The sequence below is a fragment of the Lissotriton vulgaris genome, unplaced genomic scaffold (genome assembly GCF_964263255.1).
Source record: "Lissotriton vulgaris unplaced genomic scaffold, aLisVul1.2 SCAFFOLD_3478, whole genome shotgun sequence".
Classification (NCBI taxonomy): domain Eukaryota; kingdom Metazoa; phylum Chordata; class Amphibia; order Caudata; family Salamandridae; genus Lissotriton; species Lissotriton vulgaris.
This window is the reverse complement of record NW_028241679.1, coordinates 101,144-113,868: the sequence shown is the minus strand read 5'-3', so window position 1 is coordinate 113,868 and position 12,725 is coordinate 101,144. Positions and strand designations below refer to the sequence as shown.

General features: G+C 44.1%; 1 protein-coding gene across 1 annotated transcript in view; it reads left to right on the top strand.

Annotated features, from left to right (window-relative positions):
• The window catches only part of LOC147670590 (serine protease 27-like), a gene marked incomplete at its 5' end in the record, with an annotated part of 116,820 nt that extends 104,426 nt beyond the window's left edge, over nucleotides 1-12,394 (top strand). Inside the window, 2 exons of the mRNA XM_086948145.1 lie at nucleotides 1,499-1,770; nucleotides 12,297-12,394. Of these exons, the coding sequence (XP_086804271.1) occupies nucleotides 1,499-1,770; nucleotides 12,297-12,394 (370 nt within the window). The remainder of the gene's footprint in view (nucleotides 1-1,498; nucleotides 1,771-12,296) is intronic.
• Between the last annotated feature and the right edge of the window lie 331 nt (nucleotides 12,395-12,725).

Below are 12,725 nucleotides of genomic sequence, written 5' to 3'. Positions count from 1 at the left end.
TTGTCAAAGTTCCCTCTTTCTAGTAGCTGGTGAATGCCACTGTGATGAAAGATGAAGGAGTCATGGGTGCTCCCTGGAAATGTTGCTACAATGTCTGTGATGATGTTCTGTGCATTGCAGACTACCTGAATGTTTAGTGAATGTGTGCTCTTGCGGTTCCATAATATGTATTCCAGGTTAGAATGCGGACATATGGGCACATGGGTCCCATCTATTCAACAAATTACCTGTGGAAATCTTGATATCTTGTAAAATTGGGTTTTTGTATTCTGAATTTCTATGGCATTCCTGGGCAGGTAGATGGGTTTGTGTATGAGGTGGATCATGGTTCAAGGCATTTGCAAAAGAAACTCAAAAGTGCACTCTGCGATACCCCTCCAGCCACTGCATTGACATCTTGGTAACTACCAGTGGCCAATAGGTAGAGGGAGGACAACAGTTGGACATGGTTGGAGATTGCATTGCAGCTCTGGCCTCCGCTTTCTAGTTGTGGCTTCAAGATGGCTATTAACGCTAGAATAACATTGCTACTCGGCCTTTACTGGTCATATAGCTCTTCCTCTGTCTTGTCAAACATGGTTAGCCCGACTCTGAAAATCCTTTCCTGTCTTCTGCTGGGCAGCCAAAATCCGAATCCTCCTCGGTATCACGAACTGGACAGCCATTGTAGTAAGATTTGTGTTGCATTCTGTGCCTGTTTTTATAGGTTGGGCCGTGTTACCACCTGGTTTTGATTCATGGTAAATTGCATGTACAAATGGGTAATTTTGTGCTTACTTACAAATTGCAACTCGTCTGTTCATGAAGTCGAGTCTCTAATTGAGACACGCAAACTGCACTCGGTAATCTGTCACATCGCAATGTCTGATTTTTGAATGCCTGTCGTACATCATACAGCTCATTTTGCATGTGCAAATCATTTTGCGAGACGTAGACAAGTCGTATATCTGCCACTAAATCCCCTAGAACAGGGAATACCATGCAGAATCCTGCATGGTAACTCTGTGTGCCTCTGACACAGAGTTCTTTATTCCGAGGGGTCTAGCTTGTAATAAGCGGAATCCCATGCGGATATACCATGTAGTAACAGTAGTTCTGTCCACTGGGAATCTCCTTGTGGAATTACTAGTAATTGGGGCATTAATGTCCTGCTTCCATCCAACTGACCGGAACTTGTTAACGATAATGATAAATAAATTAACTATTTTTTCAATGTCTACCTGTGTCCCCTTCGACAATTTTTAATGTCTATTAGTGCTTCTTCAGGCATTTTTAGCCAGTAAAGTGCCTTATGCCATAGACTAATTGTTTAATACTTTCTTAAACTAACATTTCTTTTAGGACCTTTTTGCCTTTTATTAACTATTTTTATTTTCTCAATAACTGATCCAAACTGACCCCTCTTATTTGTAAAGAGAAACACAATTCAGACTAATGAGAGATTGCTTTCGTCTCTCCCTATTGGTTAAATCTCATTTGTTTTTTTTGTTTTCTTCAGGGTCTATCCCCAGTCCTCCTATAGTGTCTGCTTGGGGATGTACCAGCTCTCAATCTCCAACCCCAACTCGGTGTGCTCAGGGGTCAAGACCATCATTGCCAACCCATTATTCACGTCCCCAGGCACGCCCGGGGACATTCTGTTGCTGGAGCTGGAAACCACGGTAACCTTCACCGATTTCATCATGCCTGTCTGCCTGCCGACCTCCTCCCTCGATTTCCCTTCCGGGTTAAACTGCTGGGTCACCGGCTGGGGAAACATTTTCTCATCAGGTGAGTGTGGTTTGCGGGGTTGGAGCCATATGTACTGTTCATGAAAATGTATTACTTGGGTTGGCCACATCGCGGCCTTCTGCATGTCAACTCTGCTTAGAGCAGAGGTTTTCAAACTTTTGGATGCCGAGACCCCCCTGTCAACATTTTGAAGCGTAAGGATCCCCCCTGACAAAAAATTCTAAAGCTGTAGACAGGGCTACTAGAATTATGAGGCAGGTGAGGACCAAATCACGCGACAGGCTTGACTAAATTGTGTGGGAAGAAAAGGTAAGTGATGTTATGTGATGCCGCGTATTTTGGGATACCATTGCTTCATTATTTTGACATTTTTTACACACAGTAACACTGAGAAAAGATTTCACCCATCAGTACCGGTTTATAACCAAAATACATCAATTAACATCAGAAAGATTTCTAGTCAACCTTTGAGAAGTGGTGCTGCCAGATTAGAAGCTCACCTGGCCCTGTCCAGGAGAAGCAGGGGTCCCTTAAAAACCTGGTGGTTTTGTGCAGAGTTAAGCAGTTTACTCATGCAGTTTTCCTCTCACCCCCTCCCTTCCATCCCTCTCTCCTTTCTCCTCACCCCGGATCCCTCTCTCACTTTGCAGGCCATTTTCTTTCACCCCTTTTTACAGCATCTGAACTCTCCCCATTCAACCTCTCACTTCACCTTTAATCACCTCTTGCCATTTTGTCTTTTCACTGCCCTCATCTCGACCAGTCTCTCACATTTATCTCATGGCCTCTCTGGTCCCGTCACCTCCTGTGCCCCTCAGCACTTCTCATTCTCCATTCAAATTTTTGTCTATTTGTATCTTACACCTCTCCAGTCCCCCCATTCAACTTTCACATCTCCCCTTTTTTCTAATACAAGCCCTCACCTTTGCCTCACATTCACTACTTGCGTGTCCACACTTCTCTTTGGCAATTCACATTTCTCCTCATCCCTGACCTCTTCAATCAAATTCTCAAATTCTCTCACTCCTTTGCTGTCTTCTCTCATCCTCTCATCTCTCCTCACCAAGCACATGGGTCGGGCCCGTATGCTCCTCTCGGCCTGTGCCACTCTGCTTATTGTTCCCTAATTTAAGAAAGCATGACTTGTCTGTTACGCTGTTTTGGTGCAGGCCGCGCAGTTATGGAACTTGCACCCTCCTTTGCTTCGCTCCACCAAGAATATATTATCCTTTGGGAAGATATAAAAACCTTTCTCTATGCTCTGTAGGTTACCCCATTTGGCCAGTTCACCTTCTCCTTCTGTGTGTTTCTCATTTGCCTACAGGCAGCAGATGATTATTAGCCCCAGGACATCTTTTGGTAACAGTAGCGCACTACAAATGTAAATAATATTAATAGCCCCAGGACATCTTTTGGTAACAGTAGCGCACTACAAATGTAAATAATATTAATAGCCAAAAGCAGGGGAGTCACTAGACCAGAAATTCGGAGAGGAATAACACTCCCAGCTAGGGCTGGTCCTAACACTGGTCGCACACGGTGCAACAGTGTTTTGTGGTGCCCCACCCCCATTTCCTCCTTCTCCATGAATTTCTTCGCTGCCACTCACCAACAATGCACCTCATCTCTCTATAGCACCTTTCTGACAACATTTCATTTTTTATTGCGCTACTCATAGTTTACTCACACTCAGTTCTGTGATCTGCATGGTACTCGTTCTTTGTAGCAGGCACATTAACCCTCTGCACACTGTGTGGGTGACAAGAGTGCCCATGTGAATGCACGGTGAGTGATGCAACAGTGCAAGAGTAGGGTAAGAAGAGTGACTGCAGGGTGAGTGAGGTGGGGTATGAATTTGGGTGCGGATGGGACGAATAAATGTATGATTACTGATGGGCTTGTTTGAGTGAGTTGCATATTGAGCAGTGAGGGGGTCAGGTGAATGAAGTGTCACATGAGTGCAGGATGAGTAGTGTATTCATGTGACTTCAGGGTGAGGTATAGGGTGAACAGCACAAGTGCATTGTGAGTGCAGAGTGATCACTGTGAGTGCAGGGTGAGCGGGTGAATGGTGTGAGTGCATAGTGATCAGTGTGAGTGCATTGTGATCACTGTGAGTACAGGGTGAATGGTGTGAGTGCATGGTGATCAGTGTGAGTGCAGGGTGAGCATGAAAGTGAAGGGTGAGAATGAGGAGCGAGTTGTCTGAATGCAGGGTGCATTCCCAGACACTTGAAGTAACTCAGAATGTTATTGACGGCGGTGTAGGGTTTAATATCTAAGTTAAACTACTGCGGCACTAATCGGAGATCGAGATTGGAGGAAATAAATAATGTGCTGATCCTGCAACAAACTTACAGTCCTATGGTTAGGGTTGCCAGCAGATTATTTTGATGGCCCACTAGGTACAAAAATAAGCAGTCACCTAAAGCTGTATTTTCAGCACTTATGTGCATACTTCGAACAGCAAATATAAATAGAAAGCACTTTTAATTGTGTTGTAGGGCTGCCTCAATGATCCATGACTGACAAAGAGAAAGACAGAAAAGTCGTATAACTAATGCATACATACTTTTGTATTTAAAAGTCTATTTAGTGTCAAGAGGATGTCTTTGCAAGCTCTTTAAACAAAACAGGCAAGCATTTTTATTTTGGCAACCCTACTTTATATTTCTTTTCATTAAATGCACTCCCACACCACAGCAGTAATTGTAAAATACAAATGTAAGGCTCAGGCACAGTGGGGTCCCAGGGGGTACTGAAACCAGTAAAAAAACAAAGCCTCTGTAACTCGTTTACAAAGGCATGTAAATATGCAAATGGTCTTTAAAGACCTGTATAAAACTTGGGCCTGCCGGAGATGACTTCAGACACTGCCCAGCCAACCCCCCAGCAGATCGAGTTGCACTGCAGCAGCAGCTGGGCTGAGACACGACGAGGGAGGAGGGGGCTGAAGCCCGTGGGCCTGGGAAGAAGTATGACTGTGAAGGCGCGACCCCCTTTGCATCGCTCCACGGCCCCCCTGAGGGTCGCGCCCCACAGTTTGAAGACCCCTGGCTTAGAGTAATCCATGACCCCAAGTTGGATTGACTATGATAAACCAAAAAATCTCGATTTAACGAAAGCATCTGCTTCTAAAGTATGTCTGTAAGCCGCAAGTCAAAGGTTTTCTTTTGCCTGACTTCTGTTAGCGTTCCATCTCTGACGGTGATAAAGGAATTCCATCCATTAATTTAAGTGATAACAGCATCTGTTCATAAAATATTATATTACAAAAACTGAGAAAAATAATTGCTGAGTTCCTCATTAGACATAAGTATAGACCGCGTACAAAGGTTGATTTGTCCCTTCAAATGTGGTTCAGGCGATTTTATAAATAAAATAAAAGACATAAAACCAATTTAATTTGATAAATATACACACGTCGTAGCTCCCTGATGATTGCTTATTAAACAAACCAGCTAAGAAATGTTACCACGTCATCCACCAATATTCAAGCATAGCGAATCAATGAGTAAGATCTTGGCACTTGAATTGAAAGAGCGGGAAACAATGGGCACTGTTGTGTCGTACCCATGACGCAACGCGTGCGCTACGTAGGGTCATGTGACCCAAGTTCAAATAAACAGTGGGGCGCATGCGTAACGCCGGTTTGGCGCACGACCGCGAGAGCCACACAGCAGCACCCAAGCCTCCTGTCTTTTGTTACGGCTCTGACGCCCCATTAGCTGTCCCCCTCAACCGACTAGGTCGCAAGTGAATGCGACCCCATCAACAAAACAGGCACTAAATTAGGAGTTAGCGATTAAATTCAGACCTTGGAGTATTGGTTAAATATTCTGGGATTATTACTCTAAACTAGAGATCTTCAAACTGGGAGGTGGACTCACTTGCAGGACAGGGGGGCTGAACTGATCTCAACAGGCTTCTGGCACTGGTCAAGTATCATGCTAACAAATAGAGCGGCATTTCAGTGACAAAAAAAACAGTGGAAGTGGGATGCTCAGTAATAGTCCACCAGTAACAACTTTTGTCTCTCATGTCCTGGCTGAGAATAGGTGACAAAGGGGGCATGGGACCGAACGTACCCTCAAAGGCCCTCAATCCCCCCATTTCTGATGGTAGATCACTATGTGGATACTTTTACACTTTAATGGACAAGGGCTTCCCAAGCCTGTTGCCAATGATCATATATTGAATTGTATTTTTAAAAGTGATAACTGAACATAACTGAAATGTTTACATTGTTAAATATATAGCTGACAATTTTATCGAATCAATATGGAAAACATAGATTTGTCATTCTGAGGGGCCCCATTAAAAAAGGATGATGTGAAGAGGATTTCCAAATACTAATAGAATGCTCCTCTTTCCTGAGGCTAGAGCCACACTAAATCCACCTATTACTATAGAGGAAGTTACTAATGTGATTACAAATCTTGCTGATGGGAAAGATGAAGGGACAACCTCATACCCCTGTAATTCTGTAAAATATTCCTTAACTATTAACCTAATTTTTCACTGGAATGATCAGTAACTTTGGCAGTGGGCTTGACAACCTTCCTTCATGGAAAGAATCAAAACTTGTATTTGTTCCTAAAAGGTATAAAGACCCGGAGATCTTTGGGTCATATAATCCAATCATGTTAATTAGCTCAGATAGTAAAATCTATTCTAAAATATTGGCTAATAGTATCTCAAACATTAACAGTTATCTGGTGTTGCCTATCTAATATGGCTTTGAACCTCAAAGGGATATGTCGGTTCACAACAATTCGGTAATTCCCAATGTTGATACAGCAGAAGTGTCTGGGGTGATTAGTCAGTCATTGGGCCACATCAATGGTTTACTCTGGCCAAACAAGGATTGAGCATAAGTATGTTACAAAGGGCAACACAACTATAAAGACAACATTATGTTCTTTACCCCTAATCTATTCATCAGTGTCCTGTCCATAGAGACAGATTGTAAGGTATTTTTTTATTTATTTTTTATTTAATTTAATTTTAGAGTTTTACATAGCGCGAATTAGACCCAATGATATTAGGTATCAGAGCGCTTTACATGAGCACAAGTTTCGTTACAGATGGACACTTTCATTTTTTGTCAGGCACGGGGAGATTAAGTGATTTGCCCAGAATCACAGGACGTTGAGCGTTGTCGAGACTCGAACCTGGTTCCTTAGCTTCGAGGCCAACCGCTCTAGCCGTAAGGCTACATCCTTTCCCCTTGTTGAAGAACAACACAACTCAGCATTTGTTCATCTCACATATTACACTTATGATTGATAGATTAATTATTTTGGAATTACTAATATCCTTCAGATTGATCAGATGGTTGATATTAATCATCAACTTCTATTGCAGATGTCTGCTGTCCAGATAAAAAAATCAAATAAACTTTCTATTGGGTATAATGGAGAGATGTAATATTATTAAAATGATGCCTCTTCCCAAGTGCTAATACCTATTCAGACCCGGCTCTATGATTCTTGCTCTGGGATGGCTTTAAATAGGGATGGGTGAGTCACAAACATGAATTGACAGTGGCTAAACACAAAGTATTGCAGAGATCTGATATTTTAGGTACTGACAGCTGGCATCTTGACATTTTACCCCACAATAACTACCACTCGACAGGTACAGCATTTGCTTTCCCTGCTGAGGGGACTTTGCATGCAGATAGACTGCAGCACGTGACTAGTCACGTGCAGGATTTCATGTTTTTTTTTAAACGTTGGCAGCTTTGCGCTTTGCAAAGTACTGACATTTAAAAATCTGGGAGCAGTAAACCCTGTAACTACTTTGCCCACCCCAACCTAATTCCATAATGCAAGCTTTTACCATTATGTATCCTCCCTTTGCACATGTTCACTGAAAACCTGTTAGAAACTGAGTTATGATTTTGACAAATGCAGAGAACCACTGAAGCTTGTTGTAATGATGGAGCACACCGGTTGATGTGATAAATCTTTATTAGCTTAAACCCTCGAACAGCTCAGGATCTACGGACACAGCCGTCTCACTCTCAACCCTCCTTTCTATTCCCCAACCGCAAACCCTCGAATCACGCACACAACTCAATTGTAAACACCCGAGCTGGAATGACAGTAAATAGCACGAGATACAAACAGTAAGTACTCGAGCTGCACTACCCAGGCTCGAGGTAACACAAGCGAGTGCTCGAGTTGTGCAAGCCCAGCTCGAGACACAACACTACTCCCCTTTTATACAATAAAACAAAAAAAACAAAATTAATGGATAGATGTAACATAGTCCTCAAACTTTTTAGGTTTGAAGCAAACACGTTTTGAGAGTAACATAGTTGAATTACCCTCCATAGAAACAATGTTTTTTGATGTTGAACCTTGAGAAACACTAGGAACATCCTGTGTAAACGATGTATCATTCATTACACAAGGGTTCACCAGGGGTTGCACACGGCACATCTGTTTTATTGACCCTATGAGGATTTACAACAGTTTCATCATTATCCTGAATCCAATCATAACTACGAGTAAGTGGTTGAGAATCAATTTTACCTTTAAATAAGGCAATCCTATTTGCGTTCCATACCTTGCCATCACTAAGGAGAGCAGAATTACAATGAATCTTAACTACCTTAAGAGGGTCAGAATATTTACTTTCACCCTTGTGTGCAATTCTCCCCTTCTTTACTTTAACAATATCACCAACTTCAAGATTGACACCTCTAATCAATTTCTTAAGTTTGTCCATCCAATTCTTTAAATTGTCAACTTGAGTTTGTCTGACATTCTTGACAGACCAATTAACTTTCTTTGTACAATCCAGCCAACCCATGTTATCTTTTGTGCGAGGATATCTACCCCTCATCAATGCAAAAGGTGAGAATCCAGAAGAATCATTTTTAGTGAGCCTATATGCGCAAACTGTTTTCCTCAACTCGTCTTCCCAGTCCTTGTCATTACTGTTAGAAAGCTCAATTATGCCTTTTATAACTCTGTTGAAGCACTCCACGCTACCATTTCGTTCAGGATGATAAATGGAGGTCATTCTATGGGTGATTCCTGACTCTTTAATGAATTTTTTGAAGTTATCACTAACAAATTGTCCACCATTGTCTGAAATAATGTCTTTTGGAAGACCTTCACGACAAAAAACATCACCTAAAAATTGTAAAACACTTTCACTGTCTGCTCTTTCAACAATTTGGTATTCAGGCCATTTAGAGAAATAATCCATAATTACAAAAACAAACTTAAAAACACCTTCACAATTTTTGACAGGGCCAAAAATATAAATTCCAATCCTTTCCCATGGCATACCAGGAATCACAATGGGATGTGTCTTGGAAACACAGGTGGTAAGACTTTTGTCAGAATTTATTCATTCCACATACTCACGCACAACTCTTTCAATACCTTTATCAATACCTAAGCCCCCAATATGACTGTTTAATCCTGCCCTTGGTTTTTACAATGCCCAAATGGCCTTTGTGACAAAAACTGATTACTTTGTTACTGTGGGAGACAGGAGGAATACATTTTTCTCCTCTGAGTAATAAATCGTTTTCCAAAGATAATTCATTCCTAACTTCCCAATAGGGAATGAGCGACATGTCAAGATTATTTTTAGTAGGCCATCCTTTCTGAATATGTCCGCAAATCGTTTGTAGAGTTACATCCTGAGAACATTCTCTGACCCACTCATCATGAGACACACTGGGCATCTCAGTATCGAAAATGCTCTCCACAAACCATTCATCCCAGTCATTTCTAATGTTGTCTTTCAATGGCAATGAGCTTCTGCTTAAAAAATCTGCAATCCTATTGCGAACTCCTGATACATAGACTATATCATAAGAATAATCAAGTAATTGTGCTGAAAATCGTGAAATTCTTGGGGAAACGTTGCTAAGACCATGTGAAGTAAGGACCTTAGTAAGTGGTTTGTGATCAGTGCGTAAAGTTACACACGTTCCCCAAATAAATTGTCAAAAGTATTTTAAACCCCAAAGACAACCAAGAGCTTCTCTCACAATAACTGAGTAGTTGCTTTCAATAACAGTTAAGGCTCTGGATGCGAAAGCCACAACACACTCAGATCCATCACACTGTAATTGGGAGAACACAGCCCGAGTCCCCTACCACTAGCATCAGTGGTGATAAAGCTTTTAAGTTTGGGATCAAACCCCTTAAGAGCAGGAGCCGTTCAAATATCTTTTTTAATATTGTCCATGTTGGTTTGGCAGTGGGAAGACCAAAGGAAAATGTTACCCTTTTTTAATAATTGTCTAATAACGTAAGTTTTACCTGCAAAGTTGTTTACGAACTTAGAACAGTATTCAGCGAGTCCTAAAAAGGATCTAACATCATCTTTACTCATAGGAACAGGGGCCTTTAAAATAGCTTCTACGAGCTCTGCTTTGGGACGTATGCCAAATGCGCTAATTTCATGGCCTAAATATGTAACACTTTTCTTACCAATTTACACTTTGAACTCTCAGCAGTCAAACTTTTATTCTCAGGTGACTGTAACACCTTAACTAATTGAGAGTCATGACTGTCCTTGTCTTTACCCATAATAAGTATGTCATCTTGGAAGAACAGTACGTCCTTCATGTCCTTGAATATCTTATACATGATACGCTGAAACATCGCAGAGCAGATGCTAACCGAAATGGTACCCGTTTAAACTGAAAGAGTCTGAAAGGAGTAATAAAAGCCGTCAGATGTTTACTCTCAACATGAAGTGGTACCTGGTGATAAGCGGAGGTTAGGTCCACCCGAAACCAATCCATGTCTTTAGTGGCAGAGAGTACCTCAGTGATTTTGGGCAAAGGAAAAACATTTATAAAGATGTTTTTATTTAGCTCTCTGAGGTCAACACACAAACTGATTTTTCCATTAGCCTTGCGTGCGACCACCAATATTGCGACCCAATCAGAAGATTCTATGCATTCTATAATATCCTTATCAACCAGTTTCTGAATTTCCGCTTGAACCTCATCTTTAACACCTATAGGAATGTTCCTGACCTTATGAATGCGTGGTAAGGCATCTTTTTTAAGAATAATCTTGTGGCAGAAACCCTTAAGTTCTCCCACATTTCCTGAAAAAACTTAGGAAAACGTAATGCCCAATCTTCATTCACTCCATCCTTAAGGGTATCCACACATAGAACGGGATCAGGACTATTTGAATCCAGCTTTATGCCTAATTCGCCCTGGTCCCACCATCCTAAAACACAGGGTCCTGCTTTGGAGACATACAATATACAAAAAACTGATCTATTCTGAAACTCAAATTTAAGTTTTTTAAAACCCACCAAATCTATAGGCTCTCCTATGTAAATTACGGGTTATATGTCAGGTTTCTCAAGGTTTTGACCTAGGGGGAACACCAAATGCTTACCTGCATCTCGCCAACGGGCAAGAGCCGTGAGGGGAACGGCAGCAGCAGCAAGACGCCGGGAGGCAGCCCGGTCGAGCCAGACCACACTCCCCAGCAGCCTCTGGGGCGGCAGCGCGCCCGTGACGCACCAAGAGCGCCCGGAGGCGCCAGTAAAAGGCTGACCCCCCCGGGAACCCAGGGGGGAACACCAAAGGCTTACCTGCATCTCGCCAACGGGCAAGAGCCATGAGGGGAACGGTGGCAGCAGCAAGACGCCGGGAGGCAGCCCGGTCGAGCCGGACCACACTCCCCAGCAGCCTCTGGGGCGGCAGCGCGCCCGTGACGTGCCAAGAGCGCCCGGAGGCGCCAGTAAAAGGCTGACCCCCCGGGAGCCCAGGGGGGAACACCAAAGGCTTACCTGCATCTCGCCAACGGGCAAGAGCCGTGAGGGGAACGGCGGCAGCAGCAAGACGCCGGGAGGCAGCCCGGTAGAGCCGGACCACACTCCCCAGCAGCCTCTGGGGCGGCAGCGCGCCCGTGACGCGCCAAGAGCGCCCGGAGGCGCCAGTAAAAGGCTGACCCCCCGGGAGCCCAGGGGGGAACACCAAAGGCTTACCTGCATCTCGCCAACGGGCAAGAGCCGTGAGGGGAACGGCGGCAGCACCAAGACGCCGGGAGGCAGCCCGGTCGAGCCGGACCACACTTCCCAGCAGCCTCTGGGGCGGCAGCGCGCCCGTGACGCACCAAGAGCGCCCGGAGGCGCCAGTAAAAGGCTGACCCCCCGGGAGCCCAGGGGGGAACACCAAAGGCTTACCTGCATCTCGCCAATGGGCAAGAGCCGTGAGGGGAACGGCGGCAGCAGCAAGACGCCGGGAGGCAGCCCGGTCGAGCCGGACCACACTCCCCAGCAGCCTCTGGGGCGGCAGTGCGCCCGTGACGCGCCAAGAGCGCCCGGAGGCGCCAGTAAAAGGCTGACACCCCCTCTCGCCCCGCGAGTAGCGACCGGGAGAAGCCCGGGACAAGGGCGGGACAGTCTTTGGCAGTCGTTGGCAGGAGAAGGCAGGGCAGGGCCAGAGACTCTGCTCCTCGCAATGGGAAAACGCAAGCTAACAACAAATGGTGGAGAAGGTAAGAAGGCTAAAGTCCCTAAGAAATCAGAGACTATTATATCATATTTGACTTCTGCTGTAGGGGCTTTAAATGATGAAATTGCTAATGCAGAAAAAGAACTGGGCCTTGACCACTCAGACACAGTGGCGAGGAATTTAATAGACATAGTGGTTCCTTAGCACGCATCACACATCCCCCTGGAACCCATTATAGAAGTCACGGCTCCTACTGCATCCTCTGTCCCCAGGGCCATTACCCTTCCACATGCACTGGATAGCGACATTGTACATTTGGATGCCACTGTAAAAACGCGAAATAAGGCCAAAAACACACGAGGCAAGAAACCCCATGGAGTACACAGTGAAAAGGCGGATAAACAGACATTCCAGGGCCTCCAGGACAATTTGGTTGGGGTAGTGGAGGGCTTAATCGAATCCCGTCTGGAACCATTACTGGTGAATCTGGCTAAAGACATTGTGGACACTCTCAAATTATGTGTAGATAACATCA